This window comes from Neolamprologus multifasciatus, chromosome 15, assembly GCF_963576455.1.
Source record: "Neolamprologus multifasciatus chromosome 15, fNeoMul1.2, whole genome shotgun sequence".
NCBI lineage: Eukaryota > Metazoa > Chordata > Actinopteri > Cichliformes > Cichlidae > Neolamprologus > Neolamprologus multifasciatus.
In genome coordinates, this window is record NC_140453.1 from 3,708,920 (window position 1) to 3,726,193 (window position 17,274).

At 43.9% G+C, this 17,274-nt stretch overlaps 2 protein-coding genes across 8 annotated transcripts in view; both read right to left on the minus strand.

Moving 5' to 3' along the window:
• Positions 1 to 520, minus strand: part of hmgn3 (high mobility group nucleosomal binding domain 3) — a 41,840-nt gene extending 41,320 nt beyond the window's left edge. The window contains exon 1 of the mRNA XM_085134010.1: positions 260 to 520. The gene's annotated coding sequence lies outside the window, so the exon portion shown is untranslated. The remainder of the gene's footprint in view (positions 1 to 259) is intronic.
• Positions 521 to 5,512: 4,992 nt separating this feature from the next.
• The window catches only part of runx2b (RUNX family transcription factor 2b), a 132,554-nt gene continuing 120,792 nt past the window's right edge, over positions 5,513 to 17,274 (minus strand). For 5 of the 7 annotated variants that reach the window (XM_085134001.1, XM_085134003.1, XM_085133999.1 and 2 more), the window contains 3 exons: positions 12,933 to 13,100; positions 10,938 to 11,099; positions 5,513 to 8,411 (listed from right to left, as the gene is read on the minus strand). In XM_085134001.1, coding sequence (XP_084990127.1) covers positions 7,933 to 8,411; positions 10,938 to 11,099; positions 12,933 to 13,100 — 809 coding nt within the window. In that variant the 3' untranslated portion in view covers positions 5,513 to 7,932. The remainder of the gene's footprint in view (positions 8,412 to 10,937; positions 11,100 to 12,932; positions 13,101 to 17,274) is intronic. The other 2 variants (XM_085134004.1, XM_085134005.1) reach the window with 1 other exon arrangement.

A 17,274-nucleotide genomic window follows, 5' to 3' on the forward strand; every position in this document is an offset into this window, starting at 1 on the left:
AAGCGCAATACATTTGTTGCAATTCATCTGCTGTGCTTTCTTCAACAATTTTGCTTCTTCTTCTTATTTTTTTTTAAGTTTAATATTTACAAATTTGGTGGAATTGGTCAACTGCCATGTTATTGTTTGTTTTTTGAGACAAAAGTGGCATATTTCGGCAAGAGTGCGCAATATCTTAAATAACATTAGCTAGTTTCATTAGCAAGTTGGCTAATTAATGCTAAGTGACATAAAAATAAAATACCGGAATTTCACTCACCAAAACTGGCACGCAGGCTTCTGGAATGGTCTGTTAGAACAATCACAGTGCACCGAGTAATATTTACTGTCAAATAAATGTTTTAAAAATGCTACAAAAGGGAAAATGCTCCAGCAGAGGTCCAGTTCAGAGACCGGAAATTAGCACAAGTGAAGAGGAAAAGCTAGCTAGCGACCACAGGCTATATCCATTACAGCATTACAAAAGATAGACGTTGTGCCCATTTGTTTCTGAAATTCAGCTTTTAAGCCTCAAGATGAGTGTTGCAGTCTTCTTGGCTACCCCCCCCCCCCCCCCCAAAAAAACAAAAAAACAAACCAAAACATGATAATGAACATGCTAATAGTAATAGCCAGCTCGATAGCTAATTTCCAGAGACAATACACGACTTTGAAACGCATGACCAAGATTTACAAAATAAACTTAGTTTTTAAAATTCAGTTTAACTCAAAACGAGTTACTGAGTCCATAAATTAAGAAGGAAGGTATTTAGATAGGTCAATGATTAAAGCAACCAAACCTGTAACAGCTGAGTCTATTTTTAAGCCTAAACATTTTCATTTTTGAAGGTTGTGGATTTTAACCTGGGAGCCTGTGAGGATTGACTGATATTTGGAGCCTGCTGTAAGTAACTCTTTGAGGAACTGCTGTTTTAAAAAAAAATTTTTAGATTTGGCTCAAGGCACTATGGTTTGTTATTAAGTTCAAGCCACAGGGCTAAGCGTCCATGTTTCTGAAAAGTAAATATCTAAAACTTGAAATAAAGCCACAAACCAAAGTTTGTCCAACAAACAAGTTTGCTCACATTTTCATAAAAAAAATTGGTCCTTTAAATAAATAAATAAACATATTAATTATATGAACTGTTTTAAAAATGAACCCTTGACTTGTGGTTGTGCCTTCAGACCAGAGTTTTGTTAAATGACTTTTGGATATTTATTTTTGAGGGATACAGATGCTGAGCTCTGTGATTGGAGTGATGACACAGAAAGGCATGAATTAGTCAGTCTGTTTTTTCTCAGCTAATTTTGCGAGGAACAGAATCCATGTTTTTTTGTTCGTTTTTTCCACCTTTGTTTTCTTACATTAAGTCAAATCGTAAAGGTCTGAAGTATGACGTCTGCATAGAAGGTGAGGGCTGAGAAGGAAGTTTCTAATCAGAGCGCAGGAACAAGTCATAACAGGAGACCCTGTTTTAAAAAAGAAAGAAAAAAAGAGCAACATGGCTGCTGAAAACGACTCATCTCTTCCATCCACTCCGAGACAGGGAGCATCTTAGAGAGTATCAAATTCTCAGCAGGTCCCCCAAACCTCCTCTCCTGGCCTGCCCTCAGAGCTTTGACTGACTTGTGGTGAAGGTTGATGGGGATTATTGATCTGCCTGGCGCGCGCCTGTGGTTACGGCACAAGACTGACGACCTCACCAGAGGGTTTTTTTGGCGTTCACGGGCCCCTGTCTTACATCAGTTGCTGGGACAAGGCTGCCATGGCTTCCACTGTGGACTGTTTGAGCTTGGAGCCAGGTGATCAAGACATTTTTCTATGTATTTAAATAATCAGACCCAAATTTAGGCAGAAGATAACAATAAACATATCTGATTGGCTTTTTGGAGAGGAGCCGTCCAAGTGAGTAACCATGTCTGCAGACAGCAGAGCCTGGGGGTATTTATGATCTTGGTTAAATTCTCTGGTTAGGGTTTCTGTTCCAGTCGCGAACCACATGAAATAATCCTTGGTCACTGGAGAAGGATGTGGACACTGTGCTAATTATGTGAGATGATGATGTCAGGTAGTGATACCTACTACCGAGACACAACTTTTCCCTCTGCGCTGCGTTCCAACGTATATAACCACACTGCGGTGACCACACTCGCTATACGACCACACTCGCATCCACATGTCGGACATGTCTGGATCCTCAGCAGCCCTCACACATCCACACACTGTCAGACGGGCGCTCACTTTATCATTCATACTTATAAATCATCACTTCGCCTGCAGGAAGCGCGGAGCATTTTATTTTCCAGTCATAAACCATAAAACCCGCCTCTAACACGAGTTATGATCCTTGGAGACAGAGAGGATGAATGTCTAAAGCAGAACCAGACACGATGGCGGGCATCCTTCGTCCCCCACTTTTCCCCTGGCACGCCTCACGCGGCCATGGTCGTACGGAAGATTTTCCTTTTAAAAAAAGGCCTCCGCGTGATCTAAATGTCACCAGGGCTGTATGTCATTCAGCAGCGAGCTGGATTACCGTGACTGCTCTGAATTACCAGTCCATTAGCTCTCAATTAACACTTGCCTGATAAAGTTTTAACAACCCTTCATCTGACACAAAGAACGCACAGGGCTCCTTCATGCTTGGTTTCAGGCAATAGATGGGGCCCGGGCCCAAATTTTTAAAATTTTATTGCCTGGCTGAAACCTATGGAAAAACGCCTGTTTTACATGAATATTTGGCACAGAGTTTATCCTGTCTTATGTTCTGTGCATTCGGTTGTGCTGCACCACTTTGCCATTTTTCTGACAGTCGAGATGGTGTTTAATTTGAAACACTGACATGAAGCAAAGGCATGGGACAAAGAGGGCTTTTGTTTGCATGTTTGGTCGCTCTCCATGGTACTGACACTCACATTTTCACAGTAATTCCCGCTTCTTCTTCTTTCTCTTTTTTTCAGGCAGTGTGGCCAGTATCAAATTGCATAATCTGAACTAGCAGTGCTCATTAAATGTAGGCATTTTAGGTTTCATAAGTGCACTCTCTTTGAGCTTCACTTAGCAGCAAATGGTTTCATGGAATCAAATGTTTCCAAAGCAAGCTAAAGACACAGGCATGCTTTAATCTAGTGATGAATGGATTCTGGTGCAGGATGTCAAGGCTGCCTTACAACCCTACCATGTCTGTGAGGTTCTGGGCTGCTGCCTGGATGCGGCTCGCCTGCCAGCTGATCATTTCTTTTATTACAGGTCAGAAGACAAGTTGTCTTTTACGGTCCCCTCTCTGTGAGGGTGAACAGCTTTTCAGATCTGGCATTCGTTTATGGAGGAAAAGCTCTTGTGCAGGCTCGACTCCACAGAGGCAAGATGTGGGGCGTTTGGAGGCTGTGCAATAGTTCCACTAACATAATAAGTGCTCGTTTGGCTATATGGAACGCCGTATAGGTGGGCCCCCTCCCCGCGGTCCCCATGGTTAAATTAAGGAGCCACTAGAGTGCGCCAAAGTACACAGTTATGGTTGTCACAGTTTGAAAATCTCAAGGATCAAGCAGTGGGTGGGTGTCAGTGGAGAGGTGTCAGTTACCATCACACCAAATTACTGACAGTTTTTATATATTTTATGGTGGGAGTGGGCTGAAGTCGGAGAAGATGGGCATCCTCTGAGACGTGAAGGTGGTCGCTCCAAAACACTGAAGCCCAGATGACATCAGATAACAGCGGTTCAGGGAGGTCAAAGGCGTCATGCTGGTTCTACAGCCCACACCGGAGAGCCCGTCAGCCTCAGTTTATCTTGGGACTAAATGAGAAATCAAGATGCACGCACACACACACGCACGCGCACACACATACAAACACACTCAACCCACAGCTCTGTTAGTGGAGACGGAAACATAGGAAGATATATACAGCTCTGTGAGTGGTATGAGGCCCTTGAGGATCACTTCCCGCCTGAGCTGCTCCTCTGAAACGTTTGTAGAGGTCACGTAAACAGTTTGTATTGGGCTGTCAGTTGTGTGTGTGTGTGTGTGTGTATCTGTGTGTGCACAGTCCTTTGAGTGGAGTGGTTTTGTCTCCTCATAAACTCTTGTTTGTATTCCTGTCAGTTGATTGCATAATATAAGGAAGAAAATACAGTCTGAGCCGTGCTGCTGCAAAACTACTTACAACCTGGTATAAAAATCAAGCGCACATCATCGCTGGCATCATGTTCAACCACCAAAATTTAACAGGGACAAAAAGCTCTATTCCAACCCCTCTTTAAACGAGTCTGCCTCGGCGCTGCTGTCTCTCCTGTGCATGGAGGACATTATGCTAATTTCCCTGGGTGTCTGGGTCCCGCTGCTCCTCCAGAGTTCATTATGATAATTGCTAGACATGGCTGAGAACGCTGAGAATGTGAACCTGAAACCAGCAGGAGCTTTTTCCACGCAATCTATATTCAGGGAAATCCTGAGAATGTTCCCCAATCTGGACCATAAAAAAAACACATGGGGATGCTGTAGATCTCCCTCTCCGTCTCTGTTTCTTGTGTACGTGCACGCTTGGATTGGCTCTATTATGTCTTGGAATAATATGAAACAGCTTCCCCTGGTTCTCTCTGTCTCCATCTCTTGGGGTTTTCGCTTCACCTTTGAAATGCAGCCATGTCAGTTGCAGTAGTGCACCGGCTGAGCGTGCAGTTAGGGACGGAGGTTCGACACCGCCTCAGTCCCGCGTCCAAAGACAATGTTGGTGCAGACGGAGCGGCAGACAAGAGATGACACGACTAACATGCTGCAGAGATCGGCGTGTTTCAGGGAGAGATCGAACCAGCAACGACTGCTAAGTGTTCACAGGCGATTAAGAGTAGACCGAGTGAGGGCTTTTATTTTGAAATAGGTAGAGGAAACTGGATCCAATACCCAGAAAGTTAAGGCTCTTAAATTAAAGATCCTGTATAAGGAAGTGCAATTACCTGGCTATGTTTTCCCACTCCAAGTTTCCTCATTACACGGCTGTAATTTTGTAACAGCAGTGGTTTCTAAAGTAAATGTGTGTATCTCAGAGTCAGGTAAGCACAGGGAAGTCTTCTGGGGTCCCCATTGCACATAAACTGCATTATTATTATTACTATTAAGGTGAAAGAAAAACTGATTTTGGTGGAGAAACAAGATTCTGATGGGTGGGGGGGTAAAGTAAGTTACAAAATTCCTATTTTATTCTTAAAATAAACAAATGTACAATCACAATGCCAATTTCACTCACTGTTGTCAGGTCTGTGTTTCCCTTAAAAAACAAAACAAACAATCGAAAAACAAATTATGATCTTTATGAAACGTACCAGCAAAGTCTAACAGTCTCCATTAGATTGAGTTTCCTGACAAGTGTTCATGAGAAGGAGCATAACAATAGAAATAACGAGTAAACTTTACATAAGAGCAGGTACAATTCCTGGATATCATACATGTTGATCAATGAATAATACAAGTTTTTTTTAATGACAGTTTGTACGCAACATTAAAAAAAATAATTAAAAAAAATGAACCTTTGTATTTTGAGGAACAAGAAAAAAAAAAGAACCCAAACAGAAGCAGATGAGGACAGGTTAGGGTGTCAGTGCTGCGTTTAGGTGTAAACAGTTTTTAAAAGATTTGTGAAGCAGATTAAATAAATTCCAACAGATGTGCATAGTATTTGGGAAAATGCTGTAAAATCACAGCAATCTAAAAGGTTTTTGAATTTGTTTATTTATGTTACGCTCTAACAGCAAAAGTACTTTTCGTGCTGGGCTGAAGCTGCAGGAGAAATGTGTGTGCGTGTGAGTTGAGAAGATCCTCTGCAGAGTGTGCGTGCAAATCTTAAATGAAAAGCTTGAAGTCTGATCCTTGGACAGGGCCATGTTTTTCTCAGCTTTTAAAAATTGGGTTATTATATTACCTTCATGCACTCAGTATCATACTGTATGAAAGCAAGAAAAGAAATGCTTTTTTTTTTTTAAACAAATGCCAACTGCCTTGTGAAATCAGATTAAACTCCAATATAAATGGCTTGTTTGGCCAAGTGTTATCCATTCTGTGTGTGTGTGTGTGTGTGTGAGAGACTCCAGTGGCGTTACATCTCCACTGAGGACCAAAACCACGAGCCCTGCTGGCAGCCCGCCGCAAGTGCTGCTAGAAATAAAACAAGAAATAAGTGCTTTATGAAACAAACATACACAAGTCTCCCATATTTTTTGGTTACCAGTTTGCTGCCAGCAGCTGAATCCAATCACCACTCTGTTGTTTTGTGTTTTTTGGTTGTTGTTTTGCACTTTTTCCCCTTAAACTTTAACACATTTTAAAATCTCGCACGGTAATTTTTAAACCCAGACCTCCCCTCATATCGAGCCCACAGAGAGATTTTAGATTTAGACCCTTATTGTTGACATTAGCCAATAAAGAGGGTAAAAATCAATTCGATAAACCCGGAGTAAAAATTTGAAAATAAATAAAAGCTGAAAGGATCTCCAGAGTCTCTTTTGTTTCTCTGCGATTTCCTTTTTAACCCAAAAGACAGAAAGCAAGAAAAAATACAAACCTGTGTGTGTGTGTGTGTGTCACACACTAAGACAGACTTTTTCAAAGCTATCTTTTACATAGGATATGAAAGCTATAATAGACTTGGCATGTCAGAGCTATAATCTTGACCGTGCTTTCAGCCAGGCTGGGTATGAAAAAAAAGAAATGCAGATATAGCAAATCTGTGGGATCAACCAAGGATTCTTCCAGTCCTGAGGAGTTCATGTATCACAAAATAAGTGATCCTTAAAGTCTGACCTGCCTCTTTTAAAGTGGGCCATTAGGCACAGTACCCACTGCAATCATCTTTGGGCTGGACGTCAATTCGTGTCTAAATGCACCATTTCTTATTTGGAAGAGAAAATGCATAAGTATCTGTGTGCATGTCAGACTAGACAGAGCAAAGAAATCAAGCAGAATTTCCCCAAACGGATAATTATTTTCCCCCATTGAAACTCTCTTTAATGGTATGTTGCCAAGAGGCACAATACGAGTTATTGCTCAATAAATACCAAAGGTTTAATTCCGAGCCAAATGTGTGTCAACGCCTCGCGAGGATGTGGGGCTCTGGATGTGTAGAGCAGTTAAACTGAAAGTTACACCAGAAAAAAAAATAAAAATATTGCAATACTCTTTGGAAATTACATTTCATATTCAACACGATTTTAAATCTTTGGGTGCTACCAGAAAAACAAAACTTACTTTCTTAAATTACCTATCAAAAAAAAAAAAATCATTTTAACTTAGTCATATAGATGCATCAAAAATATTCAGATTACCTTTCTTTGACTCAAGTTTCAAATACAATACATAATTTATGGCTTTATAAGTTAAAACGAAGAAAACTCCTCAATCTACATCGTTTCACCCACAATATACAAGTTAAATTAATCGGTTTAAAGCAAAATTTACTGTCCACACCACTTAAAGTAACATATGCGTTACTCTTATTACTTGCTACTCAGTGCTTAACTTGCATCTTGATATTGTCGTAGTACAAAAAAAAAAAAAACATGCTCTGCAAAAAAAGCCTTAAAGAAATACAAACACTGTACAAAAGAGGCAGTCTTTAACAAATATCGTCGAAGCATCCCTTTAGCTTTGTGGAATAGAATAAAACTGAAATAACGTCTCATCCACTTGGGCCTAGTAAACCAAAACTGTCTTTTTCATTATTGCTTTGAAACCGACTCCCTTTGTAGCGCCACGGTCTAAACACATTCCAGGAGGACGAGTCCACACACGTTTGGTCTCTCTTGCTCTCTCCCTCTTTTTTTTAATCTCAACCTTAATTTCCAAAGGTAGAGACAGCTGATGTAAGCTCAAAAATCCCCTTTTTATTTAAAAAAGAAAGAAAGAAAAGGTTTTGTGCTTTCAAACCATGACATCAGTTGACTTCTTATCGCTCTGCCTTCTTCAATATGGCCTCCAGACTGCTTCATCCATGCGGCCTCCGGGGTTGAGTACAGTTGGGGAGTTACTGTGGCTTCCGTCGCCGTCCACCCCTCCCTCTGTCTGGCTGGGCAGGTTAGGGTTCACCAGGGATGTGCCCGTGGAGGCGCTAGTGCAAGGCGGGATCATCCGGGACGGCGAGCGGTCCCCGCCGGGAACCATGGAGAACTGGTACGTGTTGGAGGACGTCCCGTAGTAGAGATAGGGCGTGCTGCTGGTCTGGAAGGGTCCGCTCTGACTCTGGGTGGAGCCCGGGTACGGAGGGGGAAGGTAGGTGTGGTAGTGGGCGCTGCCCAGCGACATGGCTGAGGTGACGGGCGGGGTGTAGGTGAAGGTTGCCGGGTAGTGCATCCGAGGGCTGGAGAAACGGCTCTCTGTGAGGGAGGAGAGGCTCGGGAACTGGCGCTCGAACTGACCGGGGAATGGGCTCAGGTCAGAGGAACCTGAGAGGAGAAAACACAAAACGCACAAACACGTGAATTTCGTCGGCGTTTTATGACGTCGACAGGAAGGATTTATTACAGAACCTAAATAATCAGCTTGTCAGTTGTGATTGCGCTGAATGTGGTTTGGACTATTAAACCATTTAGCACTTTGTCTTGTAGAGTAATTGAATTTAACGAATACGTCTCTTGAGAAATTAAACAGCAGTAAACTGAATTGTCTATGAACCAATCTGAAGAAGCTAATAGATTTTGCATCTATCAATATTAATAATGATATATCGATGAACTTCCGTCAGCTTTTTTTCCAGCTGCTGCGATTCGGTTTCCATGAAGTTCCCAAACGCACATCAGCAAAGTCGCGTGCAAGCATGTTTACACCTTTGCATATTTATGTTCCTGTGAGTGTGTTGCTGCATGTTTATGTGCATCTGTGCAACTGTTTATGCATGCAAATATATCTGTGCGTGCGTGTGGGGGCGGTGGGGGGGAGCTGTATGTGTGTGAATACTGTATGCACGTTAAAAAAAAAGAAGCAGTTGGGATGAATCAGGAGCTGCACATGTGGAAACACTTTGAGCAGAAACAGTTTCCATGAGATCCATAATGAGGCAGGGCTGAGCTCTGATGTGGCTCCTCTCCTCGCCTCCCATCGGCTCCAGCGTGTGTGTGTATGTATCCGTGTGAGTGTGCGTCCGTGCAAGCGCGCGCGGGAGGAGTGTGTGTGTGTGTGGGGAGGGGGGGGGGATGAGAAGGAGCTGCTCCATCTCACCCTTCGTTCCTCTTTTCGCTTCATCCCTTTAAAAAATACCCAAAAAACCACTAACTGGCTGCGGCGAGCTTCGCGCTGGGCGAAGAGTTTAAGGAGAATAGGAGGTCCTCCCCTCCCCTCTCTCCCCGTCTCCCTCTCAGCGGTTTAGTCCAGCCATGGCGCTCTTATCATAAATCACCAGGCGTCTTCTGTGTCACCATGTCTGCTGCGAGAGGACAGGGGGTGGTGGGGAAGAGGAGGGGAGGTAGGCGCAGTGTTTATGTGCAGGGAGGGATTGCGAAGCCGGGTTTGTCGCTGCAGCGTCAGATAGCATATGCTGCTAATTAAGGCCTTTAAACTTCCTCTTTCCCCCCCGAGATCCGTTTGATTCTAATAGAAATAGTAGGCGATTGTCTCTCTGTTGCAGAGGGCCAGTGTGATCTCAGACGTGACCGGCGCTGTTCAATAAACCCCCTGCTTTTAACTTCAGGACCTATTTTTGTGCTCAAAGAGGCCCTGTGATGATGGGCCAGATCGAACTTTATCAGCCTAAATAAAACCAGAGTGTAAACGTCTGAATGTTTGGAAGGATGTTACAAAACTCGGGGGCGTTGCTTCCGAATGAGGTGTTTGACTTGACTGATGAACTTTTTTTTGCAATCGCTTCTGAGCAAATGTAACATTTTGACACACAAGCCGGACCGCTTAAGGGGCGGACCCCGATACAGCATCCATATCAGCTTCTGCTCGTGCTCGTCGGTATGTTCTGCGGCTGGATACGGTTACAGAGCCGCCTGGCGAGGTGTCAACATGATCTCTGGAGATCTGAGAGCCTTAGTCACATCGCTTAGGAGGCATTAAGCGCTTGAGGTGTGCGACTGGGTAAAAGTGGGGAGGCGAGCTTTTGCCCCCGTGTTGGTGCACGCGCTTCGAGAACAAAGACCGACGCTCGCTAGATGAAAGCTGAAGTGAGCGACCAAACTAATCAAAGTTGACAAGGCAGCTGGCTGGATTTTAAACCCTTTCTAATGCAGAGTCACACGGCTGCATCGCTTAATCACTCACCCTCGCTCGGGGCACACACGCACACACATGCACAAGGAGGAGGGTGTAGTATGTTAGCACAAGGAAACAGAAAGAAAAAGTAGTGCAGAAAAAAAACTGGTGGCAGTGAGTCAAACAGGTGTACGGGGCAGAAACTCGTCTGGCGGCGTGCAGGGATTTTAAAGGAGCTCTTACATTGGGGGAAAAACAGGGACAAATTGGAACACAGATGCTGCCGTTACTGCAAACAGACTGGCTAATGCAATTACCCAGAATGCCTTGAGAGAGTGGCACATCGCTGTAAAGACACTTTATTTGTCAGTCACGAGCCTGTTATTATCCCTGGGCCTGTTATTACCCATGCTCCTCTGGGATCAAAGGCTCTGAGCTTGGAAAAAAAAAGGAAAAAGGAAACAATAGTTGTTTTTTTTTCCCTCGACTGTTTGAAAAACATCAAGCAAAGCGTTCTCTGGAGAGATGGTCGGACAATATGGCCTCGTTCCTCACGTTCGCCTGAGAATGAGCTCGCTCTGCTGAATTATTCTCTCTTAAATCGTAGCTCATAGTTCTTTCTCCCCTCTTTGTATACGTTTCTGCTTTTGACTGTGTGAAAGTGCGTGTGTGCCTGTCTCTCCACCCCCCCTTTCTCGCTGTAAGAAAAATGCTGCAAACTTGTTGTAAAAAGTTGTAAACTAAATTACTTGTAGCAGATTAAATGACCCTGACAGTACCTGGCAATCGTCTAGGCACGTCACTGATGGCAGGCAGACCTGTGGCTCGGCTGGAGGAGAGGGGGGTGGTGGAGTGGACCGAGGGGGACGCCATGGGACTCAGGTAGGACGGATACGTCTGTTCGTACGACCAGGGAGGAGAGGACTGGGACTGACGAGGGTCTGAAGGGGAGAAACGGAGGGAGAGAGGACAGGAATGGAAGTGGGAAAGAGGGGGGGACGATTACAGAAAGACGTATAAAGAAAACAAGACAGGAAAAGAAAGGAAGAAAGAAAGAATTACCACTGGCCCACAAGCTTGTTCAAATATTCAGATTTTTTTTGGGAAGGGGGGGTGGGAAGGTTGGCAACAATAACACAACGAGCTGCGGGCTTGATCTGTCGCTATGCTTCTCCGCGCCTGTGTTTAGGGTTAAATATCACTCGGGCATGTTATGCAACATTTTTTAATAATAAGACTTCTAATGTTTACCTTTTAGAGAGAAGATCTTCCTGTTTGCCTTGTAAAACTGTGTGCTCGCAGCTGAGGCACAGAGAGCCTCGCTGGCACTCAGCCACGGTGTAAACACACCGGCAGACAACCGCAACACTTTATCATTGTGTCTGTGCGGCAACAAGGACGCAGAATGGAAGCTGATTGGGACAGAAAGTATGTGTGTGCGCGTGTTTATGTGTGCATGACAAAACTAAACTATTTGATTGTTCGCTTTCGAGTGATTTCTTTCACTGTTTTTGTCAGATCACGGATGGTGAGGAGGCATGCCAAAAAACCCAAAGAAACCAAACAATCTTATCAATCAAGCAGCACCTGTTGTCCAGTGTACAATCGTCACCCCCGCGCTGCTTTGCTGCGAAACCGTGCCCCCAACGATCCGTCGAGTCGCAACACAAAACCGTGACAGAGATTAACTAAGAGCTAAATGACGACGTGTGACGTGCCTCCAGAGATTTGGGCGATCGGGTAGCAGCCATCCCAAACCGTGAGAGATTTTGTTACCTTCTAAGATTGATAGAGTGACGGAGCAGAGAAAGACAGATGATCTCAGAGGCACCGTGCTTGGTGTTTTGTGGCTCAGGACGTGTCTGAGGCTCCAATTGGGGTTTAATATTTCACCTTACATACAGTAAACGATGCTCGGTTTGTGACTCAGCCCGCCTGTTCAGGAAAAGCATTGCACGTATTGGACACGCGCCTATTCCATGCGTCAACTCGGTTATACTTTCTTGGAAGGGAAGCGATGTGAAAAACGTCAAATTTTGAAAATAAAAATGCCCGCTAACTCCTTAAAACCTTCCTTTCCTTGTGTGCATCCACAGTTCAAAGCATGTGTGTCTGTGTGAGGATTTCTTCACACGTGAAAATACGAAGACTTAATACAATATGGAATTTTGGCAACTCAATTTTGCAGGATGACAGCAGAGTATGATCATATCATGTTCAGCAAAGAGGGTTTTGGTATCCTAGAGCAGCGGTCTCCAACCTTTTTTGCACCACGGACCGGTTTATGCCCGACAATATTTTCATGGACCGGCCTTTAAGGTGTCGTGGATAAATACAACAAAATAAAACTAGTACCGGTACCGAAAAAAAGAAGATTTATTCATAACACACGTGAAAAGACCCAGGAAAACCGAGTTAACGATAAAAACGATAACAAAATAACGCTGAAAACCGATAAAAACCCTGAAACATTTCACACCTGAGCCTCAATTCTCGCGGCCCGGTACCAAACGTCTCACGGACCGGTACCGGTCCGAGGCCCGGGGGTTGGGAACCCCTGTCCTAGATGACACATACACACACAAAGCTTGGGCAACAGCAAAATATTTATATTTGAAACTTATAACAAGGAACTATAAAATCGCAGAGGTTTAAGATCAGATAAGGAACAGCATGCTAAGAGATCCTGTGCATGCACACTTCCTGGACTCTTCCAGCGCCTGGATTCTCCATCAACACCAGGAGGTTTGTATAAGCTGTCCCTGGCGGCTCACCTGTTATCTGCGTCTGTCCCTGTGGGTTGAAGGAGTTGGCCGCCGTGTTGAGAGCCGGCCGGGGAGCTTGTGTCGGAACTGCGACCCTCACCCTCATCCTCTCTAGCTCGCTGAGGCGGTCGGAGAACAGACCGGTTTTGGGAGGATCCTCGAGCTTCTGACGATGCCCTGCAGACACAGAAAAACAAAACGAAGCACTGTTATATTGACGGGACGCTGGCAGTAGCGGAACACCCATTTAAACGCTGACTGTAAGTGCTCCGATGTTGCCTGCAAAGAATATTTTTATCATTGTGAAAGAAAAGTTCGGGGCAACGTTCAACTCTTAGGTGGTTTGCTGCTCCTGAACCTTAGAGGCTCACTTCCCGATAAACACAGTTTGCACCCCAAATGAGGAGGAGGCGCAGGCGCATTTGGGAATCGTGTCCCAGACCCTGATAAGTAACAAAGTCATAGCAAATTCCTTGGATCTTTTTGCATGAGAATAAAAAGAGATGTTCTGATGTATGTTAATTTTTAACCTGAGGCTTCTTCCACTAGTAAACACAAGCTCTCACGCCATTGCCCCATTATCCCCACAGGAGTCATAACCTATGCCAAATATATTATGCATTTTCTCTTCCTGCATTCCTTTACCGATAATTTTACACCCTTTATATCCCCGATTCTATTCCACTCTCTCAGCCTGGTAACTCTACACTCCTCCAACATACAAACACATATGCACGCTGCTAACACATACAATTTAGGTTGTACACAAATGCAAGATGATGTCTGAGCCTGTCTTAGCAGTCCTTTTGGCCTTGTAGTGGGAACCAGTGCAAAACCTGCCCAGGGCCCACAGGTGTAGATTATAGTTTAGTAAAGGTGGGGTAGAGAGAGAGGCCTGGACGCACACACACACCCACACAGCCCTGTGTCAGTGTGTCTGTCTGGTCTTGCACTAGTTCTCCTGTAAAGGCGGTAAAGTAAATATCAAACAGAGGAGAAACTCCTGCTGTGCTTGGCAGGGCTCCAGCTGGCTCAGGCAGAAACAGCGCGCTACTTCAGAATCCTGTCTAACCTGACTGCTGCCTGAGCTGGGAACAAAGGCCTGCCAATACTCTTATAACACCGGGTGGGTGCACAGGAGAGGGCGAACAAAAAAGAGCTTTAAAAAGAATCATCACTAAGGCATCATTAGAGAGATCAAAGAAAAATAAGAGCTGCCCCGCAGCCTAACTATGTGTACTGATGACATCCCAGCTGAGGGGCTCCGCTGCATGTCGTATCCATCTTTCCTGTTTGTGCTGATTATCTGAGTTTGTCGTTTTGTATTTATTCAACTAAGACAGAAATTCTTTTAGAAACCGCCCATAACAGTCGAACATTTTTCCACTACTGCAACAAAGCATTATTTCAGCCTCGGTTATGCTGCTACAAACCATGTGACTCTCTCACAACAAATTAATTTACTCTGGAACAACTGCTTGGAACTTTAATACCAAACAGTGGTGCAATGAAATTGAGACTCGAGAATGGCGGCAGAGAAAAAAAAGACGGCAGCCAGTGACAGTCAGACAGACCATGATTTTTATTACAATGACGTTACCGGACTGGCATCATCCAGCTCAAAATAAATAGACAATCTCATCATCGGTCTCCTCTAGCTGCTCTGGAAAGGCGAATAATAGCGGCTGCTAAAAGACCTCGGCTTATTGAAGACTTTATAACATAATTCAAGCCCATATTTCATTAATAATATTTCCCCATCGTTCCTGCAGATAATTTGTGCCTCTCGCTGGCATTCCTCGTCTCTCTGTGCAAGCTGCGCCCAGTCAATCATAGCGTTTCCATTTTCAACAGACCCAGTTTCTATTCTAAAAAAGCCTCGGGACACAGAGCAGGCTTTGTGCACAGCCTGTTTCCTAGTGATGGGAATAAATAGCAATGGGAGACCATAGGGGATTATGGGAGACAGAGGGGGACAGGCGCGAGCAGGGAGGCAACGCCGGCGAGGGAGAGACCCTGATGACCAGTAAATTAAGAGCTCTGGGCTGGTTAGGCGGCGCAGGCTCTGTGAGGAGTGCTGAATGGTGAAACAGTTAGGGAGACTTTAGGATTTCAACATATTTGTCGACGATCCCAAAATATAGACAGATGTTTAAGAAGATAAAAATGATACTGACACGACATACAACAAGCTAACTTCACTTCTGTTACAGTTTCATTCAGCTTCCATCCTCAGCCACCGTAAATGTCAACAAATCTATGGATGACACTCCGTTTTAAAGGAAGCCTTTGTGTTTTTTCCTCCTATAGGAATGCTGCATGTCAACCACCACATTAAGGTCCAATTTACACTCCAACCAGCCAGACCTCAAGTCCATTAGTTTAGCAGGCCTTGACAGTAAATACAGTTTTTCATGAGTTAATTACACCTTTTAGAGGACAACTGTTGCCAAACACAAGATGTCTCAGCTGTTTTATCGGAACCCTAGCAGGGCGGAGGAATGAGCCGGGGGTATTTAAAGGAGCGGGAAAGGCGGATGATTTCACTGCCGTAGGGAAAGTCCCTGAGATTCCCATCATCCCTGTGAAAACAGCGGAGATTTTCGATAGCGCCTGCCACTTCCCTGCCCAGCCAGCGCCCGGAAACATGGACAGATTCAGACCAGATGTGAACAACTCGCACACACACGGAAACACCAGAAACGCAGAAAAAACAAAAGGATGTATGGATACACACTCCTACTGCATGCGCAATCATGCGTGTTTGCACTCAGCCACTACACACTTAGTCACACACACAAACTAAGATTTAGAATGATTAGATAACACCTCTATAGATAGTATCTCAACTCGCACGGTTGCACGCTGATCCTAGGATAGTATTATTTCAGCCATCCAAGAGAAATAAGTCTGGATCCATCTCACCCCTGCTGATCTGATAACAGTTAGTAAGAGCAAGTAGGCAAACACAATATAAGTCTTCCATAATTAATGGCAGCATTAGATTGAATCTGAGCCTGAGCACAGAGATCTTTGACTAATGGTTGGCTGTTATGTCCTGGCTGGGAATATCCCTCAAATACCGTATACATTTCTTTTAGCCGGATAGTGGTTTGTGTAGGGATTTTGCATCGTGTAGTGTAACAATGTACTTTTAAAAAAGCTTCAGGAGCTTCAATAGTTAAAATATTAGAAATGTTTGAAGAATTGTGTGCCTTTTTTATGAATTTTTATAGCAAATGTATGTACACATGAAATTACAGGCAGACAGCAAAGCTTATCAAACACAGGACACTGGTGAAACAGCTATGCTAGGCTATGCTAGGCTAAGCTAAGCTAAGCTAGGCTGTGTGCAGTGTTAACGAATTTTGTACAGATTAAAAAACGCTATGCTAGGCTAAGCTAAGCTAGGCTGTGTGCAGTGTTAACGAATTTTGTACAGATTAAAAAACGCTATGCTAGGCTAAGCTAAGCTAAGCTAGGCTGTGTGCAGTGTTAACGAATTTTGTACAGATTAAAAAACAAGATATAATATAATAATTAGTGCATGCAGGAGGTGGTGACAGTCACAGGTCTTTATGCTTATCTTAGATAATGTCTCCAAGCTAGAGACAGATTTTATTGATGTGCCAGTTCAGTCTCTGCTAATTAGCTCACCCCAGCTCTTCTCATATCTGGCTGGCGTTATGGCCGGGTTGCTATTATGACAGCCCTCGATATGATTCAGCTACTCTTCATCGCATCCTCAGATGTGGGTGGCTCCGTCTGACAGGATGACAGGAGGCCCAAACTAAACAGTACCAGCAGATCTGCTCTGCTGCAATGGTAAACTCACCGACGCAGCAAAGCAGAACAAAGACTACCTACAGTAGCTGCAGTCTAAACAGGGCACCTGGTGTTTTTTCCCCCATAAATTAAAACATTTTACAGCAAAGAATCTTAACTAAATCTAATTTCATGGTGTAATCTGTAAAAAATAATAAGTGTGGGAGATGTTATTGTTTTCCCCCCCATAAAAACAATCCAGTAACCATTGTGGTCCTATATACTTTAAAGCCTGTTAGAGCAGCCTGGTTATTGAGTTATTGCTTTCACTGTAATGTTTGCAGAATAATTATAAACCTTAGCCAAACATGTTCAGAGCTTAGACATATTACCACAGCATTAACAAGAATACTGTAACAGATTACTGTTATGAACTTTTGCATTTGAGAGTTAATAAAAATGTGAAAATGACTTGACTAGAGCTTCAGGTTCTAACCTGTGAATGATGCAATGAATGACGGCCAGGTTAGGACCCCTGCTGAATAGTTAGTAGGCCACAACCGCTACACCAAAGCTATCAAATTGT